Here is a 19,115-nt window from a genome sequence, read left to right as displayed (position 1 = left end):
CTTAAAATTGTATCCTGCAAAGACAGATCACATGCCATGTCATTCAAAATGAATGCATTACCAAACATGAATAAGAACTACATCAACAACTAATAAGTTGTTAATCAGATGTTAGAATATCTCTAAGTGTTTATTTATTTGTAAAAAACTATATGGCCCACCTCTTCTTGTAAAGCGTCAATAAACTGTTAATGAATGATTGATAATTTAGTTGTTTGAATATTAATTGTGAAATATATATCATATGAATTAAATACATTTGTAATGATAAATACTTCTTCTCTCTCCATAAGAAATGAGCAAACTCCATCTGCTGATGAAGACCATAAAGGATGTTAATGAATGATCGATAATATAATTGTTTGAATATAAAAGATGGAATATTTATTATATGTTTTATTAACTTTGTCATCATAAATCTTTCTTCTCTCTCCATGACACATGTTCAAACTCCATCTGCGGATGAAGACCATAAAGGCTGACACCCATTAGAGTTAGGACATTGTTGCATTCTTACACACTGTTTACTGTGTTTTCAATCATTCTTTAACTCTACGCCATGCAATAAATCCCATAAAAAACGTTTTCTCCAGTAAATCTCAAAAGAACAGTGATTTCAGTGCTTTGACCCATCCTGATCAGAGAAGTCACTTCTCAGCTTACGCTTCAAGGGCTGCACACCTCTAACGGATGCTCTGACGCCACAGCCTAGTCAATCTATTACAGAGGTCCAGTACATATTGAAGGACCTCATGGTATGAGCCACAATTTGAAGCATTTGCGTATCCCTACACTACCATAGTGTCCGATCATGAAGTTACAATTCCCCAATCCAGACCTGGAGGATAGGATATTGTCCTACCAGGAGCTGGACAGGCTGGAGGTAGAAGAGGCTGGAGACAGACCGAAATGGGACAACAAGGCCCAGTACATGTTGACCTGTGTTGGGTTTTGTGTGGGCCTTGGAAATGTTTGGCGCTTTCCGTACCTGTGTCAGAGTCATGGAGGAGGCAAGTGATGCTTTTATTGTTTACTGCACTTATTCCAAATCTGACTGTTTTCAATAACACTGGGCAGAAGAAAAAATATGTGATCCTCATTATATACCATCCAGACCAGCATTCAGGAGTGCGTAAACTCCCATACGTCTTTATCAACAATTCATTTACAGGCATCAGGCAGGTATATCTTTATCTGCTGTAACATCAAGAATGCATTTTAGATGACATGTTGAAAACATTTTTTTTATTCTTGTAGCCAAAAGACCCGTGACAAAAAGGGAAAGCCGTTTTAATATGTGCCTAGAATGAAAAATGCATGTCTTTGTAGTATTGAGAACTGTTGGTCAGCCATGGATTTCCCCCTTTCTTTAGATTTGCTGATATTTTCATGAGCATATTTCGTATTTTCACACTGTTTCATGTATGTGAATGAATTGTTTGACGATTTTATGTTTGCAAACTAGCTTCCCTCAATTTTTTCTACGGACACATTTTTTTAATTGAACTGTACTGCAGTTCTGGATCAATGTGTATAGTGATGAGGTCTATTTAAAGTTTGATAATAGTTTACATCCTTCTCTAAGTTCAATATTTATACCTAACCCTTGATCCAGCAAAACTATTGTAATCTTCCAGTCTATCTTATCTCAAAAACATCCACATCAGCAGTGTAGACTCACTAAGATGGCTTTAACCGATCAGTCAGATAAGAAAGAGGAAGAAATACATCATATGCCCTTCGACTGCCAAGAAATCCTTGTAAAGTGCTAACTTCAAAGGCTTCAATTGGTTGTACGTTGCATGATGAAGTTACGTGTATTCACTGTATGACTTTATCACTCACGTGTTCACATAAATGATTAACATCAAGAGATTTATCATGACCATGACTTCCTTAACAACAGTTCCTTGGTATTTTCTCCAGGTGCATTTATGATACCGTTTCTGATCCTGCTGGTTCTCGAGGGAATCCCACTTCTACATCTTGAGTTTGCGATTGGTCAACGTTTAAGAAGAGGCGGTTTGGGAGTGTGGGCTCAAATTCATCCCTATTTGACTGGCATTGGTGAGACACGTGTTGTATAAGGTTTGCTACAACTGGTGAAAGAGTTCCTTTGAATAAAACCTTTTAAAACCTTAATTGGCAGGTATTGCTTCCATGTGTGTATCCCTGACGATCAGTCTCTACTACAACACCATCATTGCCTGGATTCTGTGGTACCTCTTCAACTCGTTTCAAGACCCTTTGCCTTGGAGTCAATGTCCCATGAATGCTAATTTAACAGGTAATGCTTCAACTAGTGCTGTATTTCTGAAGAATCAACTAAATCTCTGCTTAGCAAAATAAGCTGTTAATTATTTTCTTAAATTCTGTCTAGGTTTTGTCTCCGAGTGTAAGAGGAGCTCCCCTGTGGATTATTTCTGGTACAGGGAGACCCTGAACACAACTCCAACGATTGAAGAGGATGGCGGTCTGCAGTGGTGGATACTGTTGTGTCACGTTTGTGCGTGGTCGCTGCTCTACATCTGCATCATTCGTGGTATTGAGACAACCGGGAAGGTACAGCACACTCCTGACTACATCAAGGGAGAAGATTTGAATTGAGCTCAACCGTAATCATGTGAATACTTTCTTTTCCCCAGGCTGTGTATGTGACTTCGACCCTTCCCTACGTGGTACTGACAATATTTCTGATCAGAGGTTTGACCCTGAAGGGCTCTTTGGATGGCGTGAAGTTCCTCTTCACCCCAGATGTGAGTTGCATTTCATTTAAAGTCATTCTAGCAGTCACACTGATCTTACTGCATATCACACATCAAAATGGATTAAATGTGCAATGCTGTTTATATGCCTCTCATACTCTGACCCTCATTAGACATAGAATATAGCATGCAGAGCAATAACCAGATGCATAACACTGTACTCAATCTTCCAGTTAGAAGAGCTGGCAAACCCGTCAACATGGCTCGATGCAGGCGCTCAAGTGTTCTATTCCTTCTCTCTGGCTTTCGGTGGTCTCATTTCCTTCTCCAGCTACAACTCAGTTCAGTAAGTTATTTTGTTTTAACTGGTGTCATTTAAAGTTAAATCAAAGTTAAATGTAATTCTTCTTTCAGCAACAACTGTGAACAGGATGCAGTGATCATCTCTCTCATCAACGGTTTCACCTCCGTCTATGCTGCAACCGTCATTTACACTATAATCGGCTTCAGAGCAACCGAGAGATTTGACAACTGCCTTTCTGGGTATATTGTATCTTTTTTGCTAAATCATACATTTAAATAGCTCATAGATTTGTTCTTCAGCAGTACATTGACTGTGAAAACATTTATTCCCTTTGTGTTTCAGAAACATCCTGACGTTACTAAATGTCTTTGAGCTTCCTGATGGGAACATCACTGAAAGCAACTACGATCAGGTCGTTCAGCATCTCAATCAAACACAACCTGAGCTTTTTCAACAGCTGGATCTTGCGACCTGCAACTTAAACACTTTTCTTAGTGAGGTAAGATTATTATGCACTCAGACTTTTCCCTTAACAAAGAAGCTGCTTCTTGTTAGTGGAAAATAATGCCGATTCTCAAATGATCCCTGCCATGCTTTGCTCTAATGCTGTGCTTGGTTTGGGTGTAGGGAGTTGAAGGGACTGGTTTAGCCTTCATTGTGTTCACTGAGGCCATCACCAAGATGCCCATCTCCCCGATGTGGGCCGTCCTTTTCTTCATAATGCTCTTCTGTCTCGGCCTGTCCTCTATGTTTGGAAGCATTGAGGGAATTCTAGTGCCACTGCAAGACCTCAAAGTGTTTCCTAAAACATGGCCGAAAGAAGCCACCACCGGTAACTCCCACAGCCGTTTTTTAAAAGTTTGTATTATTAGAAATTTCTAAAATATTTTCACAGCTTTTTTGTTTCCCTTCAGGTGTAACGTGCATTGTCTGCTGCCTAGTGGGTCTGATATTCCTCCAAGGCTCAGGGAACTATTGGCTTTCCCTCTTTGACACCTATGGAGGATCCATCCCTTTGCTAGTTGTTGCATTCTGTGAGATGTTCTCGATTGTGTACATATACGGAATAGACAGGTGATAGAAACAAAAATATTACTGTTTGTCTTTGTCAATTAAAAGATGAGAGAATTAAAATAACATCATGGTATCACAATCATCCCACATATTATTGCACCGCCTGTATTAAAGGAGGCTTTTAATTCTGGTTGTTTGTCTACACACTCTTTGACAATGGACTGTGTCTCTTCTTAGGTTCAATGATGATATCAAGTTTATGATTGGCCACAAACCCAACTTCTTCTGGCAGGCAACATGGAGAGTCATCAGCCCACTCATTATGTTCGTCATCTTGGTCTTTTACTTTGTGACGGTAGTCTCTGACAAGCTCATTTACAAAGTCTGGGATCCTGAATCGGTAAATATGAATACATTTGGAGATGATCAAAATCGAATTATGCATATCGATCTTTTAAAACACCCCATGAACCACTGAAAACTCCAAATATCACATTTTCTTTGCCTTTGCAGGATACATTCCCAACACTGGATGAAAAGGAATATCCAGTCTGGATCAATGTGATCATCTTCCTATTGGCAGGGATACCCAGTCTGGCTGTGCCTTCAGTTTGTGTCTGGAAGTTTTTAAAGAAAAAAATTAGGGATAGGTCACAACTCTCTAACTCCTCTAAATTCTAGACTAAATTAAAATGAACAATACAAGCAAAAAATCCACAGCATAATGTGGTAAAATCTCCATTTTTCTTTTTCAAGAAGATTTAGGTAATTGTTCTCATGGTTTAATCAACAGACTTTTAAATAGGAGGCACAGCCTCCGTTTCCTCAGCCACTTGTAACAACAGTTTAATAAGCTCTCACCTCTTAGCAGTGAATCAGGTGACCATATGAGAAGCTGTACAATTCAAAAGACACAGCAACAAACAAATATGCTTTACTGTTAGTCTAATTCTTGTTAATTAAAGGACTTTAGTAATGTGGCTTTTGTAAGGCATCACTTTCAGAAGACCAGTAAAATGAAACAACCATATTGTTGAAGTTAAAGCCTTATCTGATGACTATTAGCTCTGGAAAAAAAGCAATTGATTTCTTACGTATACATAGGTGGCATTCTATTGTACAGTCTTTGTGTTTGCTCTCAGGAATATGGTATGTAACATTAGCACACTATTTTAAGTTAAATGACAGCTTGCAGTGTGCTCTTCATCATCTATTCTTGAATCTCTATTGCATGGAGACAATCTAAAGTTTCTGCTTTGTGGGTGTGCCCAGACAGTTTCTTAAAACTGTGGGTGAGACTCAGACTCTGCTAACTGTATACATTTCAAAACAAATTCGTATTGTGTGTCAAATTACATTTAAAAAATTGAGAGCCAATCCAGTGACATAATCTTAGTATACACCTGTAGTTCTATCCCAGGCCCGTGGTGGGTTGGTCCATCAGAGGGATTCATTGTGCCCCAAAAGGAGGCTGACTTTGAGCCGTGTGATGAATGAAGGTTCTGTGTATTTATTTGTCCACCTGAGGTCACTGTTGCGACATGTTTCAGAAGTTAATTAAATATTGATTAAATATGCTACATATCTTTGATTTTATTTTTTTCTGTTCCTCTATTTGCCATTTGTAAAGTTTTTTCCAGGGAAGAGAAATGAATGTGACTGATTGTCGTGTGCATGAATATGACACATATTCAGTACAGGGCATATTAAATTGTGTTTTTGCTGATAAAGTTTCAAAAGGGACATAATACATGCTTTCTGTAGTAAGTGTTGGTAATTACCATTGACTGAACTAACTCTACATTTGCGCAAATATCAGTTATGTCAACTGTATCACGTAATGATTTCAAGGGCATCGAAGCTTTATCCTGGGCTTCTAGTGTTAGCTGTGTTGTATTAAAATCCACTGTTATCATCTCTGTTATCAGCATCATATCATAGCGCGTTACACAAGGGCTTTTTATTAAACCAACAAACCACATTGCTCCCAAAGCCTCAAGGGCCAACACGATGTATAAGGCTGATAAAGCAAATGACACCCCTCCGTCACCTGATACAAACAGGTAGCAAGCCACCGTCATTAAATCAACGACAATAACAAGGGACAAAGAAGTGATGGATGGAGAAACTGGAAGTGCTGAGCAGGTTCACGGACCAAAAGAAATTACTGAAAGACCAAAATGGGACAATAAAGTTCAATATTTGCTCACCTGCATAGGTTTTGCTGTGGGACTTGGAAATGTGTGGAGATTTCCATATCTGTGCCAAATCTATGGTGGAGGTAAGAGCCTTTTTATTTACAGTGCACTTCGTAATGTTAACACAAGAAAGTAAAGGAGAGAGTCATTTTAAAGGCAATAATCCAAACACTTAAACTGTTTAAACTGCTCATGAATCCTATTAATAAAAAAAGTTCATTAATCTTTTATTTTATAAATTGTATTTCCTTAAGTAATGAAAAAAAAATAAAAAAAATAACAGGGTAACAAGTCACACCTTATTTTTTACAATATGTCTGAACAATATGTCTGAACAAAAGGATTATATTATATTACTTAGATGTCACCACTGATTAAGGGAGATTTATCCCAGCAGTGATTGGGGCACCTCTTTTTCCTTTTTTTCCCCTAGCTGTGTTTGACATAAGACAATACTTGGATAGTTCACTACTTTTCAAAATGGATCCTTTATAAACCAACTGAAATTTTTTATTCACAACTCCATACAGTAGTAAGTATACAATAGAAGATCAAATGATGAGGGAAAACATGGCTGTCACAAGCCAAGATCTATTGCTGGGAATTAGTGTGATAAAGCTCTGCGTGTTGATAATACAATGTCCAGTAATGGGAAACTGAATGACCTTCAACTATAAAGACAATAGCAATGTTTTTGAAGTAAAGCGCTTCCTGAAAATGTAAGATGTATTGTTTCATTCTCAATTATTACAATCATTTTGGCCTTTTTCATCCCTTCTAAATGTGCTTTATTTCAAGGTGCGTTTCTGATTCCTTATGGCATTGCCTTTGTGTTCGAGGGACTTCCTCTGCTGCACATGGAACTGGCCATCGGACAACGGCTCCGCATGGGAAGTGTTGGGGTGTGGAATTCAATATCCCCTTATCTGGGAGGTTTAGGTAAGAAGGTTTGGTATCAATAGTTGTGAAAGAAGTAATCAGATGCTCTACTTAAGTTAAAGTACTTGTAAACATACTTTGTTGCAAATAAAAGTTCTGTAAAATGTTATTCAAGTAAAAGAATTATCAGGAAAATGCTCCAATAACACCCAATCTTACCAACATATTTAACATATGAGGACTACTGACTAGTCTCCCTGGGAGTGACCCCAAATAAAAACAACTGTAAAAAAAACAACCATCATAGAAAAAAAAAACTTTTATTTTCTTAAAATAATTAATTTGTATTAATTATTTAGGGAATGCTGTGTAAAAATAAGAAAAATTGAGAAAATCTTTGTGTCCCTATTACTGTAAATAAGACTCAGTAATGGCAAACATTGGATCTATCTTTTCTATCTTATCATTAAAACTGTACAGTTTGCAATTAGGTATTTTGACTTCCCCAAAGACACCAATTTAAAAGGACTAATGAAACCGAATACAGCGATATGAAGTCATTATTAACCAAGTGATCAACAAAGTCTTGAGACATTGGAAAGACACCGGAGTGGTAGAATAAAGCACCAGTGGGATATGACAAACACAATACCTGAGGGTGAGGGTTAAAACAGTCATTCACAAATAATCGGTTAAGGCCCCTTGGTGGAATGCCGGAGATGTTTTTAAACCATTTGCAGAATATCTTTGTCTTATTTTTAACATTCTTTATCTGCAGTACACATTTGAGCCACATGAGGGAGCCTGAATGTTAAAATTGCTCTGATAATTGTAGCATACTTATAACGCAGTCTTATATGAAAGCCTAACAGGCATTCTTTTTGTTTGACTGATGTTAGAAAATAAACGCATTAATGCTTTTATTTTTTATTTGTATACAAGGTACTGAACATGTTTACATGATTTCAACAATGGCGTTGTGATGTATCAAAAGTATCTCTTTGAAATGGTTGGTTTGCCTATTCCAGATAGTATGAGGTCATGCAGAATGGCAGTAAAAAAGATCCACATGTTAATTTAAGAACAAATTTGAGGAATTATATGGCCTCTTGTGAATTGGTTCTCGATGGTTTATCTTCTTTTAAAAAAAATTAGTCCCAAGAAAGTAATTGAAAGGTACCAGAATAAAAGTACAAGTAAAATGTGTACTCAAGTAGAGTCCTTAGTTAAATCCACTTTGGTCCATTACACCACTGGGTATCGATGAACGTTCCTCAGAGAAGCAAGATGCTAAAGAAAAATATATATACATTTCTTGGTGAATAATGTCAATGTGTACACACAGGTGTGGCTTCCTTGGTAGTTTCCTTCCTAGTGGGTCTGTTCTACAACATGATCCTGGCCTGGATCCTCTGGTACTTCTTCCACTCCTTTCAAAGTCCACTTCCCTGGAGGGACTGCCCGTTGAACTTGAATCGTACTGGTAATGTTTACATCATGATAATATCAATGAACCATAAATGCGGAATAATGATCATAGTAAAAATGAAGTAAATCATGATGAATACTCTTTGATCCAGGCTATGTAAGTGAGTGTGAGAAGAGCTCCCCAGTGAACTACTTCTGGTATCGTGAGACCCTGAACATCACACCAAACATCGAGACCAGTGGGCCCCTGCAGTGGTGGCTCGTGCTGTGTCTGGCATCTGCTTGGTGCCTCGTGTACATCTGCTTCATACGTGGAATTGAGACTATTGGAAAGGTAAATTACCCGTTTGATGTAGATCTAAACACTATTTTTAGTGTTATATATTTGTTGGTATATCTTCTTGTTCTTGGTCAAATTAAAATCCTGATCTCAACTTTCATCACTGCTACACGCAAGTTATACATCAAACTTTTAAAATCTATTAAAACTATTGTCTCAAACAGCATAATGACAATAAGTTCAGCAAAAGCAGGACGAAATAATAATGTTGTTCACCATCAAAACAAGTGGCAGTCATTCAAGTGTTCAGAGCTGCTAACGGCACCCTCACAGGACGCTTTAGTTCTTCTGAAGTTGGAACAACAAAGCGTTACAAAAATCTCAAATTATATTCAGTGTGAATATGAAATATTGTATCAGCATCAAAACCTTTTCAACAGGCTATTTACGTCACGGCCACGTTTCCCTACCTCGTTTTGACCATCTTCCTGGTCAGATCCTTGACTCTGGCTGGGGCCACGGATGGCTTAATATATCTTTTCACACCAAATGTAAGTTTGTCATTAGCTTCACATTTAAATAATTTCATGAGAAAATCTAATGAGTTCAGTATGATATATAATTAACAAGTATTCTTACATTTTATTACAGTGGGAAACTCTGAAGAATCCTAAGGTCTGGTTGGACGCGGCTACTCAGATCTTTTTCTCTTTGTCTTTGGCTTTTGGGGGACTTATTGCTTTTTCCAGTTACAATGTTCAGAAGTAAGAACTTTATGAACACTTTTTTATTATAAACGAAAAACACTATTATGCACAAAGTAAATAAAAATAAAAAAATCCTATAAAATCATTGCAGGAATAATTGTGAGAGAGATGCCCTAATTGTCGGCTGCGTGAACAGTTTTACATCGATATATGCATCTATTCCTATTTTTGCCATTCTTGGATTTAAGGCAAATGAAAACTACAATGTGTTTACTGAAGCGGTGATCAAAATGCCAGGCGCTCAGGTGTGGGCAGTGCTCTTCTTCGTCATGCTCTTCAGCCTCGGCCTGTCCTCCATGTTTGGAAATCTAGAGGGGGTCCTTACGCCTCTGCTGGACCTGCACAAAATTCCATCCTGGATTCCTAAGGAAATCTTCACAGGTAAACTGAAAGATCTCATAACTTACAATCAATCAATCAAACTTTTATTACAGACTCAAGGTCCAGATAGCACACAACATTAAAATATAATAAAATACAGACAAAATCACAAGTAAAAAACAAAGAACTACACATGCTTTATAAATAGACATATGTACCAGTGTCTCCACAGCTGGGACTGGTAACGTGTAGTGCTGAATTTTATATTTCATAAAAACATGACGATCTCTTTTTCGGAGTCATTCACCCGGCAGATTAATTTGTACATTAGATTTCTTAAAACCGCTTTGAATGTATTGACTCCTGCAGCCACACACATCTCACTTGCACGATAGTCCAGTACAGTGTTTGCAATCAACGAATTTGGGAAACTAACACAAGTTTATATTGTAAGACTAAAAAAATAATATTACTTATACTTACCATTGATAATGAAAATTACAAAAAAGTCATTTGTGAAAGCCCACCTGTTGACGAATAGTAGCGCTGCCTCTTGGATACAATAGTTTTGTTTTCCAAGTCTTGTGTAGATTTCCTTTTTGACCCATTTGTCTTCAAGTGTAAAATAAATATTGTGCACACACTTTTCATTCAGATACAAAGAGGCTCTTAAAGGATGTTTGTAGACTCATACTGTCTGAAAGGCTTCGGTTTGACTTAATTTAGGATGTCGGTCATTATTGCACAACAAAACATCCTGTATTTTTCTTTTTGCTTAAAGGGTTAATGTGCCTCAGCTCCTTTACTGTGGCCCTCCTCTTCACTTTGGGCTCTGGAAACTACTGGCTGGAGATTTTCAACAGCTATGTTGGATCCATGCCTCTGCTTATCATAGCCTTCTTTGAGATCATCAGTGTGGTGTATATATATGGAATAAACAGGTGATATTGTAATACATGTCATTATACTTGCAATATGAAAACATATCTGAACGATTTGACAGAGGGTTTCCATTTTCCCACAGATTTAATGACGACATCGAATGGATGACCGGGCGGAGACCAAACATCTACTGGCAGGCCACTTGGCGCTTCATCAGTCCTCTCATGCTGCTGGTGGTGTTTGTGGCATACGTCGTCGTCGAGGCTGAGAAACGACCAACATATAACACCTGGAACCCAGAATACGTAAGAAAGATTTTACGCTTGCTCTACAGTGGCACTGGGGGGAATTTGTTAAATTTGGTGCACAATGAAAAAAAAGAAAAGAAATAACATTGACTGTCCACTCCATCACCCCTATAGGTGCACTTCCCCCTCGCTGATGTTCAGCACTATCCTGAATGGGTGCTTGTTATCTGCGTGCTCTTATCTGTCCTTCCTGTTGTATCAATTCCTCTTGTGGCGCTCTACAGATTCCTGGGTTTCCTGAAGAAGTACATCATGAAAAGGCACAACCCAAATCCATATGGAAATGAATTATGTCATGGAGAATTGTAAATTAAACTTTTTCATTTGTTTCATCTGATTGGTGGTCAGGACGACAAGTGGTACATATTTGAGATACGTTGTCATTTAATAACCTTGTGTATTTTTCAATTGAAAACAATAAGTGTTGTTACTGATTATTTTCATGTTTTGGGTTTTTTAATCTTTTGTATAGTATGGTATAATAAACATCTAATCACATTACAGTTTAAATTACATTATCACTTGAATAGTTATAGCTATCATTTCAGTATGTTATCAAAAAGCAAACTTTAAAAAAAGATGTGCACAAGTATATTTCTGTTAGAGGAAATGCAAACATTGTCTGCTAGATCAAATCAATGGAGGACAATATCGAAGGGGAAACATATCAATAAACAGAATACCAAAAGACTAACTGAATATCGGTTCATTTCCTCTGTTGATGTTTTGAATGGGAAAAAAGAGGAGTGATGGATAAGCGCATTATTAATATTATCAGTAGCAAGGCTGTGTCACTGTTTAATCTGCTAAAATCATCATCTTCATCATGTAAATCACCTTCCTGTCTATGAAGATATAATAGTAGTCTGCCTTCTACCCCTGCTGTTATCTGCAAGTGTGAAGAGTGAGCTGGTGTTGCATCTTTGATGTCACTTTTGTGCATGTCAACAGTGCATGTGGGTGTATGAGACGAGTAGAACGGCTCTTGTGTGTGTGAGGGAACATGCATGTGCTCACTGACCATGCGCATGTGTGTATTTTGAGCCATACGAGTTACACAGTTGTCCTTTTTGTGGTGTGGCTGGACGGTGATATTGTCCCCCCGGTGTCACGTGCTTTGGAATATGCTGGCGGCCTTTGTTGTCCCACTGCCCGTGCTGCTTTTCTGGCACTTTCATACAAAGGTGCACTTGAACACTGTGATGTTATTAAGCCTTTCAAACTACTACAGTATGAATTCCAGCTCTCAGGAAAGACTATCATCCCAATGTAGGATACATGGCACAAGATAAAACATCGAGGAATAACGGCGAGGATTGAGAGCAACATCAGAACAAAGGTGACGATTGACCCTGCATTGACTTGTGAGCACTTTAATTATTGTTTGTTTGAGAGAGCATTTACAAAGCTATGCATGATGTCACACTAATGTGACTGCAAAATCATATTGTTTGATACACTTTTCAGTTTGATCCTATTCACATTCCTATGGCAGCCATTATCCATGCCCTATTCAAAGTGTGAGGAATGTGAAAGAGGTTACAACTGTTTACTGACGATGTACTGTTCAAAAGGACATGGCATTCCCACTTTTGTAAACTTTCTGTCTAGGAAAAAATTATGTTGTATGTTGATTTTTGGTCCTGTCAATATAATTTCTTTCAAGTATGATAATAGCCAATAATCCTATAAGTGGTCTAAACATTCTTGTAATCATCAACAACCACGTGGAGTAGGAGTCTTTCAAAACATCCACGTGATGCTGTGATCTACTGCCACTGTGCTATCAACAATGGGACAAGAGCGCAACAAGTTCAGCAGTTTTTTGACCGAAGATCCCACACTAGGAAATGTCCCAGCGAGCAGACGCCTCCCAGTGTGGGGGGGTTGTGGTCGAGTCCGAGTCCGACGACATCACAGCAAATAGGAATAGGAGTGTACCAGGTGAGCTCAACTTTGAATCAAACTAGAATGTGTGCAATATATTTATAGCTAATATGTGTGCTTATTTAATTTCCCTGTGATTCTTTGAAAGGTTCAGCTCTTATCTACCTCAAGGGTCCCAAGTTTCTCATCTATGTCAGTGGAGTATTGTCAATGTGGGTAAGAGTCATTTCCTGAAGAAACTAATTCCTGGAGAAATAGATAAAACATAGAAATTTAAATAAATGCAAGGTAGCTTACTTAAGTGGACATCTTGTGCCTGCATACATAAAGCACATTGCAAAACAAAACGTAATTATACCCTTTTATGTTGTGTTGATCAGGGTGACCGCATGTGGCACTTTGCAATTTCTGTGTTCCTGATCGAGCTCTACGGCCGTAACCTGCTGTTGACGGCAGTGTTTGGGTTGCTAGTGGCTGGGTCTGTCCTCCTTCTCGGGGCTTTGATTGGAGACTGGGTTGATCGCAATCCCAGGAATAAAGGTATGCAACAATTTACCACCCATTTGAATATTTTAGCATGCCATATATGATATAACTGTGGATCTCAATCTCAGACGCAGAAGTCAGCTATTTTCCTATCCACCCAGTTGGTAAATTGCATTCAGCGGATGTCTCAAGTAGAAATCAGTCCCTGATTTGAAAGCCAAACTCAAAACCACTTCAGGCACAAGGCTCCCGTATCTCAAGGCCAGGATTCAGTTTTTACAGGATGTATCGTCTCTGTCGTAAAAATCTAAAACTGTTTTTTTGTCCCCTTTTTTAGTTGCACATGCGTCTCTTTTCATTCAGAACATCTCTGTGACAGTGTGTAGCTTTGTGCTCATGTTGGTGTTCTCATATAAGCAAAGGATTGAACAGATCTGGGATGGATGGCTCACTGTGAGTAGACTCTACATGTTTGACTCGTAATTACATTCAATAACCGGAGACCATGATTATTACAGGAGGAGTTATTGCTGCTGTTGTTCCCTCTGTCCTGTGTCCCTGTTGTCTCTGCTCCTGAGCTTGTGGCTCCTCTGTGCTGTCATAGTAACATGTTGCATCGCATAACTTACACAAGGTGGTTTGTTATACGGTGGTGATCGTCCTGGCAGATGTGGCAAACCTTGCAAGCACCGCACTGACCATTGCCATTCAGAGGGACTGGATTGTGGTTATCACAGGCTACAACCGAGGTCACCGAGCTGGTGAGGGGATAATGATCCGTTAGCCCACTTGTCTGTCACACATCACTGTCTATGCACGATAAATACTTGAATTCCAGAGAATATCAGGTATTGTTCCGTTTCTGCTCCTGCTGACTGTCCTCCAGTGGAAGCAGGTTAATCTCTGTGTCTTTGATCCTACCAAAAGGAATGAATGCAACCATGAGGCGGATAGATCAGGTGACGAACATCCTGGCCCCACTAGCAGTGGGACAGGTCATGACCTTGGCCTCCAATGTAGTTGGCTGCGGCTTCATCCTGGGCTGGAACGTTGTGTCTCTCATTGTGGAGTTCTTCTTCTTGTCACGGGTGTTCCGCATCGTCCCGGCTCTGTCAGCCAAGCCACCGGTGGTGGAGGTGGACCAGGTGTATCTGCAGAGGCTGGAGAGGAGAAAGTCACAAGGTATGGATGATGTGGTCTTTGTTGTTGTATGTTTTTTTTAAGATGTATGACTTCCGCAGTAACTTTAGAATTTTATGAGATTTACTGAAAATGTGCATGAAGATCTGTGAACATTACGGGGTCCTACACCTGCTTGTAGATATCACAAAATAAGTGTAACAATAAGATTTAGAGCTGTGCATTAGGTGAAAATATGTTAACAATCCTTGTTTGCAGAGCAATGTAAAGACGACATACGGCATGTTATGTTGACTGTAGGTGATTATGCAGTTTACTAGTATATTAATATGTAGTATACTACAGTGTACATTAAAACTACTTTCTTGGTTTATGTGCGGCGCCCAACTGCCACAGTCTACATGGACCATCTACACTTATCTACATATAAATGTTAACGTTTACGTAGATAAGTGTAGATGGTCTGTATAAGGGATGTACCAATACCGGATATCTTGCTAATACTGAATCAAAAAGCAGGACACGAGTAAGATCGGTGCATCACTCGTCAGTATTTGACAGATGATATGAACTCGCGCATTACATAGAGCTAAAAGGGTGCAGAACACCAGATGTACCTTTGAAATTGAACAGAATTGATGGATGATGTTCCTTTTTCTTACCAGGGGAAGATAATGCTGCACAGCCTCAACCTCTCACAGAGGGTAACTGTAACACAAGCCTGCACATAAAAAAAATCCCCAACCTGCCACTGTGTTTCCGGAGGTTCCGCTGGTTGGTGAGCACCTGCAAGGACGGCTGGAGGGCCTACTATCGCCAGCCGGTCTTCTTGGCAGGAATGGGTCTGGCTTTCCTCTACACCACCGTACTGGGTTTTGACTGCATCACCACTGGCTACGCCTACACTCAAAAAAACGATTCAAGCCCTTCTTAGAGGTGACACATTTAAATATTGTTTGATACATTTAAATAAATCAATTACAAAACGAAGATATTTATTTTGAATGGGTGTAACACAAAATGTATGAATACTTTCATTTATTAGATTTATTTAGGTTACACTCACAAAAACGATTCAAGCCCTTCTTCGAGGTGACACATTTAAATATTGTTTGATACATTTAAATAAATCAATTACAAAAATAGATATTTATATTTAATGGGTGGAACACAAAATGTATGAATTCTTTCATTTATTAGATTTATTTAGGTTAGATGGTGTGCATATCAACTCAAAATAAATGTGTTTCATTGAGGACTACCCTTTGCGCATGCGCCAGCTGAAAATCAGTTGTTTACATGAGGTGAAGACATTTTCAGGGCTGTGCAGTGGTGTAGTGGCTAGCACTGTCGCCTCAAAGCCAAAGGTCTGTGGGTTCAATTCCCAGTCGGGGCTTTCCTTCTGTGTGGAGTTTGCATATTTTCTTAGTTAGTTAGTTAGTTTATATTTTGAGTTGGACAAACACAAATTAATTTAATTTAATGAATATCGTTATTTTATTTTAGAAGTATTTGATTCAAATGAGTTGGACTAACTTAATTACATTGTATTGCACTGATGTGCTAAATTTGAGTTGGAGTTGCATATAATTATTGGATGGAAAACCTGCCAACAATTTAATTGAGTTCATCCAATGAGTCATTTCTTTGAGTGTACACGCAGGGCATAAGCGGCTCTCTCCTTAGTCTGCTGATGGGTGTATCAGCTATTACAGGGCTGATGGGCACCGTGATGTTCACCAGACTCAGGAAGTCCTGCGGCCTGGTTAACACAGGCATCATCTCAAGCTGCCTCCACCTGGGCTGTTTGCTGCTGTGTGTGTGCTCTGTGTTCGCCCCTGGCAGCCCTATGGATCTTAGCTTGCTGATGCCCTACATTACCTCCAACTCCTCCTCTGAGCTCGGAGGGGTGGCGAGCAAAAGGCAAAAACACACTTACTCCCTGAGGGGAAGCAGCAATCAGCCCCTGCTACCTGACCGCTCCTCCATCCACTGGACCAACAACACTGTGCTCTTTGACAACGTTCCCTCTGACACGGCGCCAGAATCGTACATCTCCATTATCCTCCTGTTCTTGGGTGTCATCACAGCACACATTGGTGAGTAGAAGGACATCCAAAGCTGACTGGTTTCAATGGACAACTAAACTTAAATTGGTCTATATTACATTGAATTTACATACATGGGAATGCTGCCAACTGTAGAGCTTCACCCATACATTGGCATTCAGATACTATCAGCCCACATTATCATGTCATGACTTATGAATATATTGCGAAATAAATAAAATGCAAAACAATTACAAACATATGATTACAGTTAGTTAGATAATGTTGTCATTACATAGTCCATCCAGCAGGGAGCATTGTCAAACAACTGTACAACTTCAGTACATTAGTGTCAATTACAGTATTAATGTAGTGGCATAGAGTTGAAACGTTACTATATGATATGCAACTTAACCACTGGGCCACAGCATGCCACAAAAGATCCCTTAACAATTGTAAATGTCTGTTTCAATCAATAGCCTATGAGTAGGGCTCTCATTGACTATTCCCAAACATTCCATTATTGTGTGAAGAGCTGAATAAATGCAGAGGCATTTTGACTACTGGCTAATTGAATGGCCAGGGCAACTTTTAAAACCCAATGACATCTGTGTTTTAGGTCTCTGGTCCTTCGACCTGACAGTGACCCAGCTCCTGCAGGAGAACATCTGTGAGTCAGAGAGGGGCGTAGTAAACGGGGTGCAGAGCTCTATAAATTACCTGATGGATCTGCTTCACTTCATCATGGTGATCTCTGCTCCACAGCCACAGGACTTTGGAATCCTAGTTATCATTTCTGTATTATTCATCACCACTGGGCACACAATGTACTTCCTGTATGCACACAATGTCAAGAGGAAACGCCTTCACGACACCTAAGGAGCAGACGCGAGCCACACATCAGAGCATGAGATGCTCACCAGCACTGACTCCACTCCGCACCTGTGAAATGAATGTCTCCCTCTTCTTCCTTCAGGAATCTTATTGCAACAATCCACCCCCGACTTAGCCATTCATTTCAGCACAACACAGCAAGTGCCTGTCCCACCTCGGTTGCTTTCTTCCCGCAGGGCCATGTGCCATAGCAGAAAAACAAGAACTCAGGTGAAATAGAGTGGGAGACACACTCTGCCTCCGTGTATATAAGTTGAGGCAGCTACAATAAATGCAGCATTGATCCGTCCACTTGGAAATATTCCAGGATGTCCAAAAAGGAACATAAACTGAACTCGATGTGAGATTGTTTGATTGGGAAAAATTAATCTGAAAAGCAGCCCCCCCCCCCCCCCCCTTTAAATGGACTGAAGTGAAAGTATTTCCTTTCCCTGGTTTGTTTCTCTGTGGATGAATCAAGCTAATATTTGCTTTTCTTTTGAGCAGGTACCCTGGTTTATGCATTAGAACAACACAAATGATCACATCACGCCATGTACTTTCATCAAACTTTTAATACTATTTTATTCTAACTGCTTGTGTACTTAGATAAATACAAGAGTAGTTTCCAAACTTTATTTCCTTCCCATATAGAGTGATATTAATAGTTTTATAAAAATCCAAGAGAAAAGCAATCTTCATTTTGTGAAGATGTTTGAAGTTAGTGTTACGTCAATAGCAAATGTTCATCGGCAGTGTTGTATTACACATTGCTTCATTATTTTTTTAAACATGACCTCACCTCAACTAAGGACAGGAACACTGTTGTGAATATGCCTTGGGAATTACTCTCACCTACTGTATGTTTTCATATATCCTTCTTGTACAATGGAAATAACATCAAAGTTTAAACTTTTGTCATACAATCAGCAACACATTTCAATATATTTGTATAATTTCTCTGTGAAATTTCTGTATTGTATGTTGTCCTTATTTTTGAGACTGATAATTATGACAAGTCTTCTGATCAAATAATCCACAAATAAATATAGGTCCGATGTAATGTCAAATAAAGTGCAGCAAATGTTACACTCTATGAATTTCTCCTAATTCATGTCAATAAACTGCAAAAAAACACCACCGTGTGTACTCTACATATATATGTAGGCATATATATATATACATACGTACACACATTTCCAGAAGGGTACAATAGATTTTGTTGACAACTGACTTTATTAGTCCTTGAACTTGCGGTCCAACCAAAAGACAGCTTATATAACCAGACATATAGTACAACATGAACAGGTAATTCATTATCAATCATACTAACCTGTCACAACCGCAGGCTATAATGCACATAGGCAGAATACATATAGTGTAACAGGCCGACTGTAAGAAGGAGAACAAATCCAGCATGTACCCATAAATGCAGATGTAAGAGCTTTTTCTGGCCAGCAGAGATCAATTTCATATTAAATGGTCAGCATCAGGCCAGTTTAAGGTAATGTGCACTATTACCGTACAAATTGAGACACAATACACACACAGTATGTTTACAACCTATCTTAACTCTCTGACTTTCAATAAGTATG

At 39.0% G+C, this 19,115-nt stretch overlaps 3 protein-coding genes across 5 annotated transcripts; all 3 read left to right on the top strand.

The window, feature by feature from the left end:
- The first annotated feature begins 811 nt into the window (after nucleotides 1-811).
- On the top strand, nucleotides 812-5,558 carry LOC130212686 (sodium-dependent neutral amino acid transporter B(0)AT1-like). Of its 2 annotated transcripts, none has more exons than XM_056443807.1 (12): nucleotides 812-1,010; nucleotides 1,927-2,067; nucleotides 2,150-2,287; nucleotides 2,381-2,562; nucleotides 2,646-2,756; nucleotides 2,939-3,051; nucleotides 3,120-3,248; nucleotides 3,352-3,508; nucleotides 3,637-3,841; nucleotides 3,924-4,083; nucleotides 4,261-4,423; nucleotides 4,537-5,558. In XM_056443807.1, the coding sequence occupies exons 1-12, from the start codon at nucleotides 812-814 to the stop codon at nucleotides 4,702-4,704; spliced, it is 1,866 nt and encodes a 621-aa protein (XP_056299782.1). In that variant the 3' UTR covers nucleotides 4,705-5,558. The 2 variants fall into 2 exon arrangements, with proteins under 2 accessions (XP_056299782.1, XP_056299783.1); XM_056443808.1 differs by having other exon boundaries at nucleotides 2,646-2,760; nucleotides 2,943-3,051.
- A 580-nt stretch (nucleotides 5,559-6,138) lies between these two features.
- Nucleotides 6,139-13,221, top strand: LOC130213138 (sodium-dependent neutral amino acid transporter B(0)AT3-like). Of its 2 annotated transcripts, none has more exons than XM_056444587.1 (10): nucleotides 6,139-6,304; nucleotides 7,020-7,160; nucleotides 8,446-8,583; nucleotides 8,681-8,862; nucleotides 9,249-9,359; nucleotides 9,460-9,572; nucleotides 9,667-9,956; nucleotides 10,678-10,837; nucleotides 10,921-11,083; nucleotides 11,311-13,221. In XM_056444587.1, the coding sequence occupies exons 1-10, from the start codon at nucleotides 6,139-6,141 to the stop codon at nucleotides 11,371-11,373; spliced, it is 1,527 nt and encodes a 508-aa protein (XP_056300562.1). In that variant the 3' UTR covers nucleotides 11,374-13,221. The 2 variants fall into 2 exon arrangements, with proteins under 2 accessions (XP_056300562.1, XP_056300561.1); XM_056444586.1 differs by having other exon boundaries at nucleotides 11,201-13,221.
- Nucleotides 12,937-17,900, top strand: si:ch211-254p10.2 (solute carrier family 40 member 1). The gene is made up of 9 exons (XM_056444711.1): nucleotides 12,937-13,030; nucleotides 13,122-13,189; nucleotides 13,354-13,513; nucleotides 13,797-13,912; nucleotides 14,094-14,220; nucleotides 14,387-14,641; nucleotides 15,265-15,499; nucleotides 16,253-16,698; nucleotides 17,267-17,900. Exons 1-9 carry the CDS (start codon nucleotides 12,937-12,939, stop codon nucleotides 17,524-17,526), a joined length of 1,761 nt encoding a protein of 586 aa, XP_056300686.1. The 3' UTR covers nucleotides 17,527-17,900.
- The last annotated feature ends 1,215 nt before the right edge of the window (nucleotides 17,901-19,115 follow it).

The sequence above is a fragment of the Pseudoliparis swirei genome, chromosome 22 (genome assembly GCF_029220125.1).
Source record: "Pseudoliparis swirei isolate HS2019 ecotype Mariana Trench chromosome 22, NWPU_hadal_v1, whole genome shotgun sequence".
Taxonomy (NCBI): domain Eukaryota; kingdom Metazoa; phylum Chordata; class Actinopteri; order Perciformes; family Liparidae; genus Pseudoliparis; species Pseudoliparis swirei.
The sequence above is the reverse complement of the archived record's forward strand: the minus strand, read 5'-3'. Positions and strand labels throughout refer to the sequence as shown.